Source organism: Glycine max, chromosome 1, assembly GCF_000004515.6.
Source record: "Glycine max cultivar Williams 82 chromosome 1, Glycine_max_v4.0, whole genome shotgun sequence".
Classification (NCBI taxonomy): domain Eukaryota; kingdom Viridiplantae; phylum Streptophyta; class Magnoliopsida; order Fabales; family Fabaceae; genus Glycine; species Glycine max.
In genome coordinates this window covers 51,272,001-51,293,441 of record NC_016088.4, presented here as the reverse complement: position 1 = coordinate 51,293,441, position 21,441 = coordinate 51,272,001, and the positions used below count along the sequence as shown (strand labels likewise).

Genomic DNA, 21,441 nt, shown 5'->3' with positions numbered 1-21,441 from the left:
AAAGGCAAAGTAAAAATGGCAAAAAGAAAGTGAAAATTGTATTTATATTTTTAAAGAAAAAAACAATAAAAAGAGGAGAGTTTGTTGTTGGTGTTGGGTTGTATGAGCGGTTCAACAGGAAAATCTCGCGGGCCTAAAAAGGTTTCACATTTCTCTCTCTCTCTCTCTCTCTTCTCCGTCAATGCCTTCTCCTCTCACAGTCACAGGGTCTGTTTGTTAGGGTTTCCTTTTTTTCCATTTCCCCCCTTTCTCCCACACTATCTCTTTCCGCATTTTCCCAATTAGGGTTTGTTCTTTCTTTCGCTTGTTACCCATTCTCTCTTCCTTCTTCTTCTGTTCTTCATTCATTCATTATTATTGTTATTTTGTGGCGCAGATGTGTCATTGAGACAGAAGAAGAAGAAGAAATTGGAGGGGGTGTGTGATCGGGTCCTCAGGTGAAGATCTGAGGCTGTTGGTGTCTCTTTTCTTTTCTCCGAGTTCCAAAGATGAGCGCTTCTAGGTTCATCAAGTGCGTCACTGTTGGGGATGGTGCTGTGGGCAAAACCTGTTTGCTTATTTCCTACACCAGCAACACTTTTCCCACCGTTAGTACTTCCTTTCTCCCTTCTAAAAACATAATTTTGGGTTCTGGGTAATTGTTCTATTCCGCAATTTATGAAGAAATTCAGCTGCATTTGCATTTCATCTCCATTTGGGACATGTTTCATAAGCTGCAACATGTGTAAAGTTTAAATGGGTCTCAGTTTATTATTTATTATGAAGTTTGGTTAACGTTTTTTGTTTTGTTTTGTAATGAGCATTTGGTTAACTATTTGATTACGTTGTATTTGTATATTTAAAAACAGGATTATGTGCCGACTGTTTTTGACAATTTCAGCGCAAATGTGGTTGTCAATGGGAGCATTGTGAATCTGGGTTTGTGGGATACTGCTGGTAATGCTGCGTGATTATTGTTTCTGTGATGTTGGAGCTTGGAAGTTTTCTCTGGATTTATTGTGTTACTTGTGGAACAGGACAAGAGGATTATAACAGATTAAGACCTTTGAGTTACCGTGGTGCCGATGTTTTCATACTGGCTTTCTCTCTCATAAGCAAGGCCAGTTATGAAAATGTCTCTAAAAAGGTACTTCGTGGCAATTTATTGTGGTCATAGTGTTTTGGGTGTATTTCTTCTTATTTATTTTGATAATTATAAGGTTTCTGTATGGCCTGTAATGAAGGATGTATGGATCATGTTATATGTTAAGAAAATAATTCATTTATAAAAAAAGTCGATGATAAATTGCATGTGTGGTTTCATTTTCAGTGGATTCCGGAGTTGAAGCATTATGCTCCTGGTGTCCCCATTATTCTGGTTGGCACAAAGCTTGGTAAGCTTATTGCTGCATAATGTGATACTGATATTGAGTACCATGCATTCATTAGATACTGCCTTCTGGCTTGTTTATTTAATTTATTCATTGTGGCTTGTGTTACAATGAAATATAGGAACTTATCCCCATGGATTTCATGATTGATTAATGTTGACTTAAGATACAAGTACAGCACCTTTGAAATTTTCCTTTATCTGAATGATGAACTGCTGAACCAGATTTTGTTTTGGCCAGAAGTGGCTGTATGTCTGGTTCATTTTATTCTTTTTTTTCCTTCTTTAGATTTTTATCACCATTGTTTTTCCAACATGTAGCTGATAATGCCATTACATTTAATGCATGGATGTTTCTGATTGATTAATTCATGGATTGTATAGGTAGTTAGGCTGGCCCTGCCTTGAGATATGTATTAAAATTATCAAATAATCTTCCAGTGAGGTTCATAGCTTGTTTTGTTCTATTGAGGGGACAAATGGTTGTTTTAGTTTCTCCATTTGTGCATATTATATTGATGGTTTTCACAACCAATAGTCCGTTCCTTATTATTTCGTGATTTGTGATGAGATAGACCTTCGGGATGATAAGCAGTTCTGCATTGACCATCCTGGTGCCGTACCTATTACCACAGCTCAGGTGAGTATTGTTTTGGGTGCTCTGGAATCTTGTTTAGTTATTTAATAAATTAAATCTGACTTGTGCATTCCCTTGAAGGGAGAAGAGCTTAGGAAGCTGATTAATGCGCCAGCTTACATTGAATGCAGTTCAAAAACACAGGAGGTACATGGTTGAATGCATTTCTTTTACTTTTTTAAAATCACAATGGTTAATTCAATATGTTGTTTAATTTTTTTGGGGGGTATTTATTGCAGAACGTGAAGGCAGTCTTTGATGCAGCCATAAGAGTTGTCCTTCAACCACCTAAGCAGAAGAAAAAGAAGGGTAAAGCACAAAAGGCCTGTTCGATATTGTGATTCACTAGGTGTTAACATTTGACTGCCCTTTGTTCTCCCTGTATTACCCTCCCCTTCTTTATTTTTATCATTTCCTTGCTATTGAAGAAGTTGTAGTTTATGTGGGTGTTCCTCAGACAAATACTCTAGATCTCCTTGAAGCATAAGTTGGCTTAATGCTTTCCTTTCTTTGAATTATTGTAAACTCTAATAGTCAAATTTGCATTTCATGATTCCCACCTTTTTTTCTTGTAACTTTCGTTTTGATTTATGTATTAATAGACTGGAATATCCAGTTAGGATAACGACCTTGTTTGCTTGAAGATATATATTTAAATTATATTATTTTTCAATTCAAGGTTTGGCTGTGTGCACAGATTTTTTCTTTTTTTTTGTTTCTTAGTTGTCATTTGGTGGGATAGAAGAGTTAGGCTGAAGCGGTTTCTTCGTTTCCTCACATTGTCTCCATGACAAATCCAAGTGTTTTGAAAAAAAAAAAAGACAAATACTATCAATGAAGTTTGATTTTGATGATCATATACGGATAGTGGAAAATAATTTTATATGATGAATTAATTAGAAATTATTGATAGTATGATTTTTAAGATGATTATAAAAGAACAAATTTCATGTATGGTAATTTATGATAATGACAGTGTAAAATTCAGTATATAATTTATTTTATCATAAGGATTTTTCTTCATTCAGTTAATTTTTTTTAATAACGAGTGCCTGCACCTTTTTGGGGTATAGTGCTAAACTGCTAATCTCTGGGGCCTGCGCGTTGACCTGGCCTTAATTATAAGGTATTTTTAGTGGGTTATGAATCTTTCCAAGTCAATTTATATAAAATTTAAGTCAAACCACGTGACTTTTTTATCCACTCTATGGTAATATCATAATATGCAAAGGAAAATTATTAATGTTACGAAAAATTAAGTCCTTTTTGGTTTATGCATAATAATGAATTTTAACTTTCACACGCTGAGAATGGATTTTGCTTTCTGTTATGGTTTATGCTGCATGAGGAATTGAGAATCACATCTAAATTAGCATAGGAAGTGAACTAAAATTTTCAATGAGCCCATTTCAAATGAGTCTCGTCTTGATGACCGATTTTTGGCAAAACACGTAACGTCTCTTGTTAGTATTAGAGACTTGTTACAGACCAGAAACATGAAGCAGATACGCTTGTAGATTACCCTACTTAAAGACAGAATATGAGGCGAAACATTACTAATCTTGTTTGAGAAAAAGGGCTATGCATCACCATTAAACTCATTTTTTTTTATAGACCAACGTATCACATGGGTCTTCAGTTGCATTCAAATCTGTCTCAATTTCTTACATATTAGTCTTACATTTGAAAGCATGTATATAACCATTTTTAAAGAAATTGACTTTTTAAAAAAAGATAAATTGGGCGGAAGTACCGATATGGTAACGTTACATCTAGATAGCATCCAACATCCCATTCTCGCCTATCAATGTACAATAATCCATGCTAAGAACTAGGCAAATGATAAAAAAAAATACACTCCCTAACGAGATAATTCTATTAAAAAGGAAAAAATAAAATGACTAAGAACTACTATATTTTTTAAAAGAATTATTACAAAAAATATTGATAAGAATAACTTAAAAATCTTTTTCAATTTTCAAAATTAAAAAACACTAATTGTCCGACTATAGACTCCACTGGAAATCGATAAGTCCTTCTAAACTTTTGTGCACACTAAGAATTTAAATATAGCAACTGTACTACAAGTAATTTCTCTTAACTGGTGTAAAATTGGAAGAAAAAAAGATCTAACAATGTTTAATGGTGGCTCAGTCTCATTAGTTACACAATGAATCAGAGTCTTAACTCAATGACCGAGTGTACATTTGCTGTCAGCACATATCAGGAAGGAACACAAACTTGTGGTTCTTCAGTTGAAATCTAAAGACAATTGTAAACAGTAGCTGGAACTGCCCAAGAACAAATTGCTTCAAAATCTAACACGACAACAACAAGGGTATCGGTCATCCAGCATGTGAAACCTTGATGGCTTCATACTTCTCGCCTACCGCACCCCCTTTTTGTTTCTGGAACTCTATATAGCGCATGGTACTGGCTAAGAAAGCATTAGCAGCTGGATCTTGAGTTGTGGTATCACTCTGCATCTCATTCATAATTAACTCAATTAAGCCCTGGATAGCAGCAACGGTGACTTGTAGGTTTCCCTTCTCAAAGAAGTAAAGATACCTAGAAAAAACATACACATCATTATTCCATTTCACACAGTTGCGAGGCAAAGAAGAACAATATGCTGACTTAAGATTATGGATGTTAATCTTACTTATTCAATATCTCAATGAAGAGCATTACTGATCCAGTGCTACCTCGTGCTGCATTTGCCATTTGTTGGGCAGCATTTGCAATTCTTAAAGCCCGCTTAAGACATAATAGGACCCTGGTTCAAAAATAAAAAAGAATATAACAAAAAAAAACAGTAAGAATCATGATTACATAAAGTAAGAAATAAATTCTCAAATTCCTTTTCAAATATTATGAAACATATCCTCCACGTATTTTTTCGCTACCCACCCTGCTTTTCCAACTTATAATGTTCTGCAGAGTTAATGTAAGTATGTTCACTCTCTCAAGGGACGGCAGCATTGGACAAAATCATTCTTACTCTCCTCTAATACACTCCTCTTATACATTCAACTCTTCATTCTTGAAAACAGGATATCCTTTATATGTACTCTCTTATGTAGCCACGTCTTCTTCATTTTGTAACATGTTTTATGAGTTTATATATCAATATTTCTTTTCTCTTTAAAGATGATTTTTAGTTTTCTCAATTATTTTAATCAATGCTCAAATTTCTTCAATCAACATTAAGTATACTGAAATATTTGCAAATCATCATCAAAATAAATACTTGCAACTCATCAATTAAACTAATTTTTAAATTTTTGAACATCCAATAACCTTTTAACCAATAAAACAATATTTTTTAAATATTTTTGAAATTTATATTTTTCACATTTCACGCATATTTACAAATGCACGCAGTGTACGGGATGCTAGATAGTTACATACTTACATATGTATCTCATAGTTCTAGAAACAACAATAGGACTATTTGGACATGCAAACAATTAAAATTCACCAATACTTCTGTTCAACCAAACAGTAACCACAAAAAACCCAGAACAATCTTACAAGCATAGCACTGCAAAGAAACAAGCATTCCATAGAAGTCAAAAATCTCACAGAAGTCATGTCAATGGAAACAAACCTCTCTCCATCTTTCATGTTATCATGATCATCAACCCAAAACAGATGTGAGCATGCATACACAGCTCTGCATTGATCTGGCTTCTTTAAAAGCTTTGCTGAATACTGTCCAATGAGAAAGCACAAAAAAGAGGAATCAGTAGAAAAAACATATATTGAGCACTATTTCAATAACGAAATTCAATAATTACCCCTGTGGCCTTGTGAGTTAAAGTATCCCTGTTTTCAACACCAAAGACGTGCATCCTTTGAAGAGTCCCTATTATTAAATGGATAGCTGTGATCTGTGCTCTGGAATCCTAGTATAAAAAACAAAAATGCATAGTTGAGCATGGCTAACCCATAAATTTTGTCAACATAAACATTCCTCCCCCCAACTCAATACTCACCTTCAATCCCATGAAAATAACAGGATTGTTTTTTGAGGAAGGGAGGGAAGCACAAAACTAGTAGGGAGTACTTACAGAAATTTCTTCTTCATATAGAATATAAGCTTGGGTGAAAAATTCATAAGCAACAGGTTCCAATTCACAGTCATTTGCAGCCTTAATGCAAGAAAAGAAACAACAAAATCAGCAAATAGTTAGGAAATATCATTTTGATGTGATAACCAAATATATTCCAGTACCTCAGCACATTGCAAGTACAACTGCAATGCTAATTCTGGTGCCAGGACACCTGACAAAGTCTCGATGGTCTGAGAAAAGACAAAAGGTACCACCAAAAAATTAACCAATTAACTATGCATAATCATTTAAAAATATATTGAACACAAACCAAAAAAGTCAACAGAGATATCATGCAAATGTCAACTGTTTAGATTATCAGTTGACGTACCAACAAAACTTCACAGCCTCTATATTATTAAATATTCAATCATCATTTATACAAAATTATGTTTGCATAAATCACTGTTAAAAAGAAAACAAAAACCCACATCAGTTATCAAGGGAAAAAAATTACCTGATTTAAAAGCTGAAAAATTTTCTTTGGTGTTGTTGATGCATCATCTCCAAAAGGATTTTCTTCTTGACCTTGCAACTGTCTGACCAACTGTAGATGATAAAGTAAAATACACAGCATAAATTCTACTATTTTACTTTATTTAAAAAAAAAAAGAATAAGCGAACAGCGTAGTAGCAGACAGCCATTTTCATTTTAATCCAAGATAAAACAGGGACAGACACAGGGAACAACAGCATCAAGAAAGCATGAAGTAAAAGGTAATACAAGTCTTAGCATTTTGGTTTTGATTTAGATATTACGGCTCATAGTGCCACTTTATTTCAATGAGCAATTGAGCTCCCAATATGACTCCTGCCAGCTGGAAATATAAAGACAAAATTTCCATCCAATCCAATGGTGAAAATTTTCAACTTACAAATGCAGTTGCCTCATTTATCAAAGATATCAAATAGAAGGCAAATCAATTATCTACTCAAGCTTCTAGCATGAAATCAGAAGGCTTAGCATCATGTTAAGTAATCTATAATCAAATTCCAAAACAATTATTACAAAGTAAAGTCAATGAAATATTTCAATCAACTTAAACATCAAAACCAAGCTAAAATGCTGAATTAATTTGGTCTCAACCTATGCTTTTGCTTCCAGCACTATAAAATATCAATTCATCACGATGTAAGCAACAAAGCAAAACAGCACACAATAAAATCAGGCAACTAATCAAAAAGGTCTGCCAAACCAAACCTTTAAAGAAGAAAAAACAAGAGGTGGAACAGTGAAAGGCAGGCGTTTTGGTCCCCCGTTCAATATGTGCTTCCTCACAGTATCAATGATCTGCAATTTAGTGGATGAAAATTATGACACAAATTAAAGGTTGAACTCATAAAATACAGCACAAGCCCCAACTAACAATGTAGTTTGCAGTCACAGGTAACATATCAAACACAATTAGCACAAGTTAGAAATATTAAAATCACAGGTAAGCATTCGTATTTACAGGAGTCCATGACCAATTAAAATGTTAAAGAAATATCCCAAGTTAACACTAACTTCAGTTGAGTGCTTGAGAAGTATTTATTTTCTAATATTTGCCTGGGTAAAATTCATGTGCAGCTTCAGTCCAGAAGTACTAGTAAGTAAAAAATGTGGTCAGCAGAAATTATTAACTGGAGTTAGAAAGAGAAAATTTCCAGCAGAAAAAACAAGTACAAAAAAAAAAAAAATTTGATCATCATCATAACACATGGATATAAGCAATTCACCTTAAACATTTCTTCTGGATCATCATTATAAAGCATCAGAATTAGGCGGGCAAGAGAATTCTGCTCCTCTTTGAAATCATCTTCATCCAGCTAAGGGGAAAGGGGAAAAAATAAGTATAATGAAAGGAGAATGGATCACAAAAATAAGGATTATTTTAACTGACATTTATAAGAACATATGTAACATTATATTATAAAAGGTGACATTAATGGGAGAAGTCAAATAGGCATTGTAAAAAATAGACAAGACAAATGAGACTAGTCATGGTTACTGAAATGACCTCATTATTAGGGATTCCATCAGAATCCTTGATAAGCCCCTTTATCAGTTCAAACAATGCTTCAACCTACAAGCAAATCATGCTATGTTATAATAAAAACTCACAAAAAATCAGACAAGTAAGATATAACATACCTTTTCTGAAGTAGAAATGCGTGTTCCGTTTTTCATAATGCTTTGAATAATAACAGTTGCCATGACCTTAGTAGTTGGAATGTCAAGGTATTCCATTACGCGAGGATAATTTGAAAGCTTCAATGCAGTCATAATATCATTATATTTCTCTAGTGGAGCAGTTAATAGAGCAACAATCTGCTTAGTTGCCTTGTTGTCCTCAATTTTTCCCTTGCCAGAGAGTTTTTTCACACATGCTCCCTAACAAGCATATACAGTTAGAGCACAGGTCTTAGAAAACACAGGAATAAGTTTGCTTCCTTACATTAAAAGAACTACTGTTGCTATAAATTCAATCAGACGTACATGCATTAAATGCAACAACTATTTTCTGATACATAAAATTCTACCAAAACTGTGTCTTTGATTGAAAGGAAGTATTGGTTTATCACCATGAGTAAAGAGATAAAATAAAAACAATGTCAATGGCTACATTCAGGTAAGATTAATTGTATGAATGAAAAAAGTTAAAACATGAAAATGTGCAAAGCAAACAGTTTGAAATGAAACATACCAAAACTTGATCTGCATAATCAAGTCGATCAGGGTGAACATGAAGAGTGAAGGTGAGAAGGGACGAATATAAAGTTACAACTCCAACAGTGGGCATGTCAGGCTGTGCCTCTATCACCTGCATAGCAATTGAAGACATCATATTTCACAATTGATGAGCATAACAGCAATAACATTGTATCATAGAAAAAATGAGAAGGATGTAAAGAAGTACATTTTTTTTTTGCCTCAAGGAAATCCAAATCAAAAGTATGAAAAAAAGACATCCAATATTCAAGTGGCAAATGAAAATGACAAAACACAAGGTTCATAATCCAACACTGAAGTGATGAGTTATGAAATAAATATTTAAATATAAACAGAAATGTAAAAAGGAAGAGGAAGAATCAAGAATAAGCAGAGAATTTATGTAGTATACATTTTAAAAAGTATATAAAAAAAATTCATAATAGCAACTATCCTGCTCTCCCACTAAAGCATCTAAGAGATCTAACACAAAGTAAAAATGGGTTTTTGCAGGCTATATCGTTGTAGTGTCACTATAACACACAAAAAGATACTACTGCAGCCGCGATGGCACAATTGAAAACTGCTCCTCTATAGCAAGCTATTCACTACTATGGGTTAAATCATTTTGGCCACAAAATTAGACAAACCATGACAGTTTATTGACTTTAAGGCAGCAAGCAGTATAGAGATACATATGTTTGCGCTACCTGAATATAATATCCAACAAAAAACGAGGGGGGGGGGGATACCTTGCCAATCGCATTGCTTAATTTGGAAAATGCTTCCACTTGTAAAAACTCTGGCAACACCTCTGCACTTGAAGCAGCATAATTCGAAAGCCTTTCCATTAACTGGGACAGTACTGTCTTGATGTCCACAGATGGCTGAAAAATATGGTGGGGGAAAAAGAGACAGAAAGCTAGTGAGTGCCGATACCTACTGGGTTTGCAGCATAAAGTGTCATGGAAATTTTGGATGTAATTTTTATAGTTCTAAACAAAGTATACAATAGCTACTGTCAAGCATGTGCTTATCAAACCACCAGGGAAAACAATTGTATGCTTAACTAATTAAACCATGGCATTCAACATAGATTGGTTCCCCTGACAGGTGAGGCCACTCTATTGTCCAAAGTATGGGACAACAACTAGAACTCAAAGAATGCAGATACTATTTTATTTAAACAAATTATTAGTACCTATGTACCATCAATCAGAAAATTATAAATCTCAAAAATAGAATATAATTTAAAATGGATCAGTGAGTGTAACATTATCTGCAAATAAATGCAAAAAAATATAGGTAGGCTGGCTTTCATCTATTAGATATGAACATACACAAACTTAGAATTATTTAATTAATGCAAGTTTCAATTTAAAATCATATTTGATAGGAAAATTTTGGAATGCCAAATACATCCCCTCCTCAAATTCTAACTGTCCAGCTATTACAGCCGACAGAAAGTTGTGCAACAGTTTGTAACTCAGACGATGTGCTAATTGCTCATTACTATATAGATGTTTACTTTCTCTATTTTTCAGAATTTTCTGATAAATATCTTCTATATTTTATTTGTGCTTTTTCACAATAAAATATAATATTACTACATTAGTAAAACAAAACTGTGCAAGTTCACTAACATGAACTTTCATGGTTTGGAAGGAGAAAAAACATATATACATTAAGGCATCCTCCAAAAGTAATACAAAAAAATGTGCAAGTTCACTGACCTGAAGTTGAGGGTAAGCACCCAACAACACATCAAGAGTTTGCAAGTGATACTCATCGGGGAAGACTTGAATTATACAATCCATCAAGTAAAACTGAGCCAACTCATCTTTGCAATTCACAACCTGTCCATGATAATTGAGGAAAACAAATCATTTTTTTCTGGTTAGAAAGTTAACCATATCTTTGATGATTAGAAATAGAAACAATAAAGCAATTAGACCTGCTCCAGTACTCTGGGAAGCACAGCATCTTTGTACATATCTAGGTCAACACCCTCTATCTGACTGAGAACATGAAGATTCTTTCCAACCTAATAATGTATCAAGGACAAAAAAGCAAGAGAAGCCTTCTATAAGCATTTCATCATTTAAACAACCCCATTGCAGAGAAGCAAACCAGTTCTAGGCTTCAGGTATTACAAGATCACGCAACTCGCTCCTTTCCTTTTCCCGTTTCTCCTTCTCCCGGGCAGGCCCCTGCAGACCAGAAAGCCCGACAGCAAGCCTCAACTCAGGGTCAGCTAAGAGTATGAAAGATTCACATGCATTACTACACCTGCATGACCAGAAATCATGCCCTCATGATGTGCAACTATTGTGACGACATGCATGTCCGAACACGCGTGTGTAATGATGTGCAGACAATTCAACCAACCTGATGTTGCATTCGCACCCAAAGTTTGTTCATTTCAGTGAAATTTTGGAGCACGAACTCTACAGCATCTGCTACAGTATCCGCATCCCTACAGTTGTCAAATTAGGCATTCACACATCGGATTAATTTCAAATTGGTGCTGCTTTAAAATAATTGCCACTGCCCCATATTCAAGACATACAAAAATCCAAGAGTGAATCAGAAAGACATAAGAAACAAAAGACGAATCATTAAAAAAAGGAAACAGAGAAGGAGGATCCAATATTCTTGTGATTCCAAGAGTTGAAATCATTCATCAACATTGCAAAGGTGAAGTGAGATAATAGTGTGGTCAGTGGTCCTGATAGAGAAATGGTGATGCTTAGGGTGCCATCAATTATGTTCCAAATGTTTACTACTGGCTCAGTTCATTAAAACTTCAAATCCAACTCAACTAAGAAACCTCAAAGAGGAATAATCCTGCCTATGAAAGGAGCAGAGGGCAAAAAATCTTGCTTACTCACCCTTCGTACTCTGAACCAATATCTGGCAATTTATCCCTACTAACTTGAGAAAGGTAACTTCTGAGAAAGAGTCCACGAACAGGGTGCTGAATGCCTCGACACATCTCCACGAGATCCTTAAGAACATCCTTTGCAGGAGCTTCCTTGGATTTGATGTATACTGATCCTACTGTACAGAGGAGATACCTGATCGCAATCATAAAATTAACAGCTCACAAGTAAGAAGCATATTAAACTCGAAAGAATGTACACTTAACCACTGCAAATCTTCAAAGCATTAAACCCCTCTCACTAAAAATTAGTGCAAATAATGAGGTTCAGAACCACAAAAACATATGCCAAGGCATCAGTGAGAAAAGTTACGTGCAATTTGTTTTTAAGCAAGCCAAGTATTTTTCACCATGAGTCGTGATGAAATAATAAATATCAATCTCAACGATGCCCCATTAGCAGGAATCACAAATTTCAACACGACTGTGCATTGCTCCACATACAAAGATAAAAGAAAATAATTTAAATCAGAATTTGGAAACAAGCTTAACAGACACACAATCTACTGTTGGTACAATAAATATATTATTTATAATAGAACAGTCGGGAACAGTTTCCTATCATGAACAAGGTATAATCAACAAATAAATATGAGAAGAAAAACGGATTCCGCAAAGCTGCCCCTTACAATCGGGGCAAAATGTTGCCGGCGTGCTGGACGAGTTCATAAAGATCAATAATGGAGCAACCGCGACGAGTCTCTTCCTCGAAGAACATCTCCAGCTTCCTTAACTGATCAAAGGCGCGCATGTCTGAAACAACGAATTCAGCGAGAGAAAGACGCAAATTAACAATCGCGAATACAGAAACAGTTAGAGGATCCAACGGAAAACAAGGTAACGATGGATCTGAGAGAGGAACAGACATAGTTCGTAGTACTTGTGAGGCGAAAGCTTGGAAGTCCTGAGCTCGGAGAGCATCTGAGCCGAATACTTCAAAGCGTCCCTGAGATTGTTCGAGTCCTGCGACGAATCGAAATTGGATCCGAATCAATTAGGAATTTGGAAGGCGAATCTGAAAAGTTAGAGTGATCGTGGCTGCGGGGAATAGAAAATAGAAGGAAGAGAGAGAGATTAGGGTTTAACGGAGGAGTTACCAATGCACGGTGCATGTAGAAGGAATTCTGCTGAAGGCCGGCGATTCCGGCGGCGAGAAACTTCTCTTCGTCTTCGGTTCCGTCCAACATCATTCTCGCTTTCTCCGTCTAACTTCGCTTCGAATTCGATCCCTCTCTTAACTACCGGTCCGGTCCGACCGAGCTAGTATAGTTCTTCGTGCTGGTCTCCGCTTGGGAGAAGGGAGAATATGCCTCCTCTTAACCTCTCCCTGTTCCTATTTCACTTTCACCCCCATACTATTACTTATCTTTTCACTCTGCTTATTGTTTGGTTAATAATTAATACCCTTTTGTCTCATTTACTTCTCCACCAATATCCTAAGTATTTTTGCTTCTCATCTACTTTCCTAATTATTCTCCATCAAGATTGTCTTTTATCAGTATTTTTTTTTTCGAGATCATCAGTTAAGCATAGTGTTAAAACTTATTAAAAACTAAAAATTGTGTGAGCCTTCTTGAATTATAAGTATAAGATCCACATAAAAATATAATTTTTAATAAATTTTAATCAATAATAAAAAATAAAATCAAAAGAATATCAGAAGATGTATTAATAGCATCTCTTAAAATTAGAATAGTTAGGAGTAGTTTTAGCCTTTAGTTGTCATTTATCACCAATACGTGTTTCGGAATATTTCTTTAATGAGAATGTTTTTAGATTTTTTTTCAACATTTTATATCTTTCAATCATCTATCTTTTTTATCCTTATTTTTAAATTCAATTTTAATATTTTAAAAATATTAATAATTAAAAATAATTATATATCATAATGTAAATTATTTATCATAAATCTAAAATATAATTTATATATTAAAAATATTTATTTATTACAAATTTAAATTATGATGTAATTTATATGACTAACTTTATAATAAACCACCTATGATGTACCTATCTTTTAACCGTTAAATTAATCTTATACTTATATTATATTAACATGCACCTTTTACACCATAGTCTTTATTTGTCCATTTTTTTCCCTTTCGTCCTTTACATATTTGTCATGAATGAATCTTTTATCATGACCAATAACACCCTGTTTGTTTTTCTTGTCATCATCACCACCACCACCAACAATAATAATTAATCCTTATTCCTCAACAACCATTGCAACCTCTTTTTATTGTTGCAACAAGCCCCAAACTCCCTGGCATCATATAACCTCTTGGTCACCATGTATTGCCACAAACTAGCATAGCCAAAGTTTCCTTACATCATCTTTGAAAAGATTAAACAAATGACACCATTACAGCCTCACTCCCATTTATGTCCTTCGACGTAAACACCACAACAACAACGCCATCGTCCCTCCACCACACTTCACTCCCGCGTATTTTAACAACAAGCTCTCACTCTTGGAAAAGCTTAGTGTGAGTGCACATACACAGTTTTAAAAAAGAATTATCCACATAGAAGTAATTTGATTTTAAAAATTTGACTTTTGAATGTTTTGTGAATCATCTATTTGCAATTATTCTTTTTTTAAAACAAATATATAAGTTTAAACATGAGTTCTGCTCAAATCATGTAATCTACAAAAGCCCTAAATCAATTTCGAAATTATAATTATTCATATGGAAGTAATTTGATTTAAAAAAATGACTTTTAAAGGTTTCATGAATCTTTTTTTGCAATTACTTTGTCATTTTGAACAAAAATACAAGTTTAAGCATGATTTTGGCTTGAAATCATATGATCTACAAAAGCCCTCAATCTATTTCGAAAAAGAATTAACCATATGAAAGTAATTTGATAAAAAAAAAATGGTTTTTGCAATATAACAATTTAGGGCAGCTTTTAGTAGCTAACATATGTTTAGGACCTTTCAAACAAGTTATTCAAGCAATTTTTGATCATTTTTAACTGAAAATGTAATAAAATAAAATAATAATAAAAACAATGTTATATTATCACTTAACAACCAAAATGAACAAAAATATTGGACAGAAAAAAGTTTGAGAACATTGACCAATTATAAAAAATTTAAGAATCAAAACCATAAATATCAAAAAGTTTGGGAAACTAAAAACATAGTTTGCTTAAGAGTAAGTTAGATGTGTCCCTCCTCAAGTTTAAGAAAATTGTATATGCTTCCTCTTCTTTTGTAAAATTTACACATGTATCCTCTGAGGTCTAAAAAAATTACATACATTTACCTTTTATTTTTAAAATCTACACAACATCTTCAATATTATCTAAACATTTGACAATAGGCAAATCATGTGCATTTGACAATTTTAATTAAAAAAAAATTAAACATATTTTTTATCTTCATAAATATGAAAATCTTTAAAATTTGTCGCTGCAAAACTATTAGTCCTCACAAAATTTAAATATATTACTTTTTTGTTTGGGACTAACCTGAACCTACGTATATGTTCTTGTAAAAAGTGTCAGTTTTTTCAATCTTAATTTTTACATCAGTTATACATATAAATTATGTAAAAAAAATTGAAAAAAAATCACATTTTCTACAATATCATACACATAGGTTTGGGTCCAGACCAAAAAATAATAGATTTAAATTTTGTAAATATGAAATATAGACAAAAAAATTTATAGTGATGATGAAAGATATATTTTAATCTTTTTAATCAAAATTGTCAACACACATTATTTGTTACTGTCAAATGTTTAAATTACATTTAAGAGATTTGTGCAGGTTTTAAAAAAATGAAGAAAAACATGTATAATTTTCTTAAGTCTTAAAAAAGATAGATGTAATTTTCTTAAATCTTAATGGAGCTATATGTAATTTACTCTTTACCTAAATTCAATTTTACCTATAAAAAAATAAGTACATATACAAATTTTATATATAAAAAAAAAAACCTAGTTGAATCTATGCTATTCACTAATTATTTTTAGACATAATCTGCATTGATTATCCCAATTGTAACAGATATTACAATTATAATAAATATGAAGATAGTAAATCAGTTTTCTGTTATTATATAAAATAATTATAATTATTATAAAAGATGGTAAATAAATTCTAATAATAATAATTGTCAGAATCTGAATAAACATAAAAAAAAAAAAAAAAACACTGCTAAACAGATAATTGGAGTGTTATTTTTGGTGTGGCCTTGGATCGAAACAATTTTGTCTTTCAACAGAAATGGCTTCCTACGCATGGCATGGTAACTTGTATCCGTGCCTTTGTGAATGATATCGTTGAGGCTCAGAATGAAGGGGCATGTCCTCCAACCTTCTCCTACTTGCATGCAAACTTATAACAACGGATTATATATATATATGGACACTGCGTCCCAAAGGTGTCTTTAAACTGAATTGTGATGGAGCTTCTCTTCAAAGTGATCTGGTAGTAGCATGCGATGGAGTAATTCGAGATGATCATGGTAGGTTCATCCAAGATTTCTCTCAGAGATCTAATAGGACACTGTTCGCCTGTAAATGCAGAATTATGGTCTGCGTTTCGTGGCAGACAGTAAATTTAAAAAGGTTATTGTGGAATCTTATCAGATTAATCTCATTCAGGAGGGTTGGCAAAATACTCATCCGTGTTTTGGAATATAGAGGAGGTCCTGAAATTGCCTAATGACTTTTTTTTTTGTGTTTAACTAGATGTATGTGAGATTTTTTATTTGATATTCAATTAATCTTCTTCGGATCAGTCTATTTTGAAATAAAACAATACTTCTAATTACAATTTCATGCTGAAGCTAAGATCAAATTCCAGACCTTGGTTCAAAAATTAATCACTTATATTATATTGTATCAATATCTTTTAATAGACTTGTATGATGACTTTGACTCGCGTAGCTTTCAGACATATCCTAAGTGAACCGAACATTCTTGTTGATGCTTTTGCTAAACATGGTTTATCTATCAATACTGATTGTCAAATTTTCTGGAATGTTCCTGTTTTTGCCTTGGACCCTAGGGACTAGGGTGATGCTATTTATAATGTTTGCCCTAGTGGCTTTTAAATGAGTTGGAGTATAGGAGGCTGGGGTGTAAAATCTTTTATTAAAAAAACAATTCATAGTATAAGAATATAAAATTTTAAAATTATAATGATCTTAAAATACCTTTTTTATGATAAATAAATTTTTATATAAATAAAAATATTATGCTCATGAGCATTTAAACTAAATAAATACTAAAAATATAACAAAAGTGATCACATATGAAATATTTGTAATATAAAAAAATAAATTTTAATCACAACATTTGACATTTATTTTTTGTTTTTGTTCTTTTATAAAAAAAATTCATAATAACTTTAATAAATAATGAGAACTAATTTTTTTCATATAAAATATATTTTTTATATAAAATTTTATTTTTGCTGAATATAAAAGTTAAAACTAAAAAAAAGAATTAAGTTCCGATATTAAATTATAACTTAACCGATAATAATTTACGAGCCTTGCATAATTTTTATTCTAGTCGAAATGACAAGTCCTAGACTCCCATTCTCAACAATTTTCAGTATTATCTATTTTTTTTCTTTGTTAACAGAATTGGGTTGTGGGCCTAACTAATGGCATTCCAATTGCTACTAGCACCTACTATGCGTTTTTATTAATCATAATGACGAAAGTGTCCCTCAAATGAAAATTTGTTTCATTTGTTTCCATTGTATATGAGGAAAAAATGCACAGCGGAAGAAGTTTCTGTTGTATATAAGGATTCTTACACACAAAAGAAACTCATTTCCATTGTGTATCTTTACAAAATATGCTTTGGAAACTTGTGGGCATTGCATAAGACACATATCAATGACAAAAGTGATTGTGAGAGGAAAAAAAGCTAAAAGACATGTATAAAACTTAACAATACAAGCAATAAGTCTCAGTTAACAAAAATTCAAAATATATACTACAATTTTCAAGTTGTGTTGAAACAATGGACAATTGAAACCTCCTTGGTGGGTTGTATTGTCCATTTGTTCTTACACTACATGAATATGTTGACCGTGGCACACCCTAATTGTACTAATATATATTTTGAATATTCTATTGGTTGTAACCCTTCCTGCTTGTATTATTAAGTCTCATATCATTTTTCTAACTTTTTTCCCCTTAGAATCGCATTAGTCTTTGATGTGTGTGTATTATCTTAGGCAACGAAAATAAGTTTCAAAATGTATTTTGCAAAGACAATTGTTTTCATTGTGTTATAAATCTTATACACAATGAAAATTTATTTTTGTTGTGTATCATGATTTCACACTGTCATATACACAATAGAAAAAAGTTTTCACTGTGTAAGAAATATTCTTACACACTACAAGAATCATTATACATAACAAATTTATTTTCACTATACATTCCTTTTCCATACAACTAGAAACATGTTTCCATTTAAAGGGGCATTTTTGTCAATACAATTTACAAAAATGTCTAGGAGGGTGCTAATAGCAATTGAGAACACAAATGCTTTTAAAAAGCCCAGTTTCCTTCCATTCCTCCTCTTGGATCCACTCGATCCAGCATCCTAGCCTGCATTATCTCCCTCACCACCATTTTCTGTGATTCCTAATACTACCGAACAGTAATGCCAATGTTAAATTATTCGGTTGTTGGTTGGTGTCGTTACACTTACAGGCAGCACAAATTATTTTTTTGCTTAGTTTTTCTACAAAGCAACACAATAATAGATAAACATCGCCAAGATCAAATTTTGTATTTTAAGGATTTTGTTTTTGTTGAATATAGTCTATTGCCGAAATTTATGCATCTGTTTTGTTTCAACTTTGTGATTGATTCCCTTCAAAGAAGAAAAAAAATTGTGAGTGATTGCCCTATATAGGACGAGGAGGGGCCAATAAAAAAGGACATTGATTTCCAATGATGCTTCAGGAATTTTCCTTTCTTGTCGATTATTCTACCTACATAATGGTTTAGGCACTACACCATCTCATGGGCTAATTATAACAGTTCAAAAGGTCAGTGAATTCCTTTGTGATATCAACCAAATGGCCACGACAAGGAAAATTGGAAAATCATAAAACGACAGCTCCATTGATGTCCAATTGTCAATGGACGATGACATGCTTTGTAAAGGTCCACCCATGTTAATGGACGATAATTACGGTTCTCAGGTTGAAATTTTTTTACAGTTTTTTTTTTCGTAAAAAGAAAAATTCAATGTGCAATTTCTTAACGCGAAGCACCAACTTGAATCACTCAATTACAAGAGAACAACTTTTGAAGGCATTTAAACCTCTACCACTTTTTCGTTGTGCCCTGCCGTAAACGCAATGTTAACACTAAAAACAACGTAATGTTTTGAAACTAACCATGTGATTTATTTACTTATCTTTGCTTGAGTTTTTAGAAAAAAATATCTTGTTTATAGTAGAAAGTGGATAATAGTTCAGAGAATGATGGAAGCTAAGGAATGTCTTTGACTAAACGACTCACAAACCGAGATTCAATCTATTCTGTTCTACATTTGCTATGGTACTTGTCTTGTAATTAAGTCTTACACATGATTAACAAGATTTAACCTAAGAACATTCAATTGAGAGAATCATAATTTGTCTTCTCAACTCTGTCTTAGAGGTTCTTATTCATGGATCCTCCTCCCCAACCTAGTAACAGTCATCCTTGCACTTAACTTCCCATCAATTTGATATTATGGGTGTCTTGTAACAGATTTTCCTTGATGACCATAACCACTTTAGAGAGGGTATAGAAGTGATATAACATTAGTAATGGGATACAAGGATGTCCTAAGCCTGTCGGTGGGCAACCAGTAAAGTACATTTACAAATTATAATAATGATTTTAGAACATTAAAACCAATTATCTATAACATATTATACAAAAATAAAAAAAATCTTTTACCTATTCTTGTCGTTGCATCTCTACAGTATTTTCAGTGATAAGAAAATCTGAATCCTAGGTAGAGTTTTGGGTACTAATATTAATAGGATATTTATGCTATCATTTCGTTTCAATTAATTTTGTTTTTCTAATATTGAAATACAAGTTTAATAGACATGCATTTTCAATATAAAAAGAATTTACAATGCAAATCATAAAAGTAATTCCTAAAATAATTTTAAAGCTAATTATAATACATTCATATAAATATAAATATGCCATACATATAAAATTAGGATACATTCATACAAATATACCATACATATGAAATAGTTATTGTAGAAGTAAAAAATATTACACTTAATATATTATCTATTCTTTAAATAAATGCAACTGTACAATGAATTATGCTTCTTTCCTCAATGGTTTTAGCCACATGACCCAGCAATTATATTGTCATTTGGGTGTCTTTTTTCTGATAAAAAATAAATATATGCAGGGGTCCCAATCCGCAACTTCCTAGCATGCGACAAGTTCAAAGCCATCTTGATCTTAGCTCTCCTTATGCCATCCACACAGAAAGGATTGTCTTAGGTGTAAAAGAAATTTGGACAAAGACATAAAGTTATAACCACTTTGTTTTTCCTGTGATGAAAACTAATAATATGTTTGAAGGAATTAACCGAAAATTAGTTGATAATTGAAAATTAAAAAGAATTGAAAAATTAGTTGATAGTTAAAAATTAAAAATAACTTGAAAAGTATAAAATAATAAAAAAATCATAATTTATTTAGAAAGGATAATAAGAAAATTAAATAAATATATAAAGAATAAAATAAAATAAAAATATAAAAAAATAAAATTTAATATTTTAGAAAATGTTATTTTTAAAAAACATTAGCAACTATTAAAAAATAGTAAAAAAATTTGTTTACTAAATAACTAAATAAACTTTATAAAAAAAAATAAAAACTAATTTGACATGCTTTGTGGAAGATAAACTAAGCGGTTAAACAAAATATGGTTTTCACTTTCCATGTCTTCGTCCATTCATATACTTTGTTCCTCTCGTATTATATGTTTTTTTTAGGCATTTTAGTTTATTTAAAAATATATATTTTTTACTATTGTTATTTTAAAAATTAAAAGTATATGTTAATTATTTTCAATTAATTATCTCCCCTGGATATTTAAATTAATTTATAGTTATATTTTTATTTTTAATAAAAATAATTTTTTCTTGAAAATATACATTACATGATGTATTTTTTAACTCAAAAGAGCTCGAAAGATGATTCGTGAATCCACGTTGGCACGGTAAAGGGTCCAAACTTTGATAAATATAACAGAAAAAATTGCAAACTTTTTTTTTTAAAGAGAAAACGTGGCCTCTTGTGGAATAAATGGAAAATAAATAAAGTAAAAAATAAACGAAAAATCACTAATTTTCTCATAAATAAAAAATAAATTCATATTGGAAATTCCAACTAACAATAACTCCAATAAAACTAAAAGAGTCAAAAAATAGAAGATCTAAACAAGAATGTGGGTTGGGTTATATCAGTAACAAGTAAATTCTCTGTAACCAAGAAGTTCCAATTTATTTATTTTTTGATAGAATAACAGTTACAAAATTTGAGATTACCGAGAAAAAAAAATTTTAAGCTCCATTTGTTGCTCTTCTCTCCATGTTTTGCTCTTCTTCTCGTTTATGTGATATAACATAAACAAAGCAATTATATTTTTCAATTGAGAAAAAACTGCAAA

General features: G+C 32.2%; 2 protein-coding genes across 4 annotated transcripts; one reads left to right on the top strand and one right to left on the bottom strand.

Moving 5' to 3' along the window:
- Window positions 1–2,679, top strand: LOC100812451 (rac-like GTP-binding protein RHO1). 3 transcript variants are annotated; one of them, XM_006573481.4, is made up of 8 exons: window positions 1–141; window positions 377–587; window positions 849–936; window positions 1,017–1,126; window positions 1,310–1,373; window positions 1,945–2,009; window positions 2,088–2,153; window positions 2,246–2,679. In XM_006573481.4, the coding sequence occupies exons 2-8, from the start codon at window positions 489–491 to the stop codon at window positions 2,345–2,347; spliced, it is 594 nt and encodes a 197-aa protein (XP_006573544.1). In that variant the 5' UTR covers window positions 1–141; window positions 377–488; the 3' UTR covers window positions 2,348–2,679. The 3 variants fall into 3 exon arrangements, with proteins under 3 accessions (XP_006573544.1, XP_006573545.1, XP_006573543.1); XM_006573482.4 differs by having other exon boundaries at window positions 101–207; XM_006573480.4 differs by having other exon boundaries at window positions 101–286.
- Window positions 2,680–4,037: 1,358 nt separating this feature from the next.
- LOC100811902 (vacuolar protein sorting-associated protein 35A) lies at window positions 4,038–13,132 on the bottom strand. The gene is made up of 21 exons (XM_003517116.5): window positions 12,852–13,132; window positions 12,621–12,717; window positions 12,384–12,507; window positions 11,705–11,890; window positions 11,202–11,289; window positions 10,967–11,023; window positions 10,768–10,857; window positions 10,547–10,669; window positions 9,566–9,700; window positions 8,809–8,925; window positions 8,256–8,495; window positions 8,122–8,187; window positions 7,841–7,930; window positions 7,323–7,412; window positions 6,579–6,668; window positions 6,244–6,312; window positions 6,080–6,160; window positions 5,807–5,914; window positions 5,617–5,720; window positions 4,669–4,782; window positions 4,038–4,574 (listed from the first exon to the last, which is right to left on the bottom strand). Exons 1-21 carry the CDS (start codon window positions 12,942–12,944, stop codon window positions 4,352–4,354), a joined length of 2,385 nt encoding a protein of 794 aa, XP_003517164.1. The 5' UTR covers window positions 12,945–13,132; the 3' UTR covers window positions 4,038–4,351.
- Between the last annotated feature and the right edge of the window lie 8,309 nt (window positions 13,133–21,441).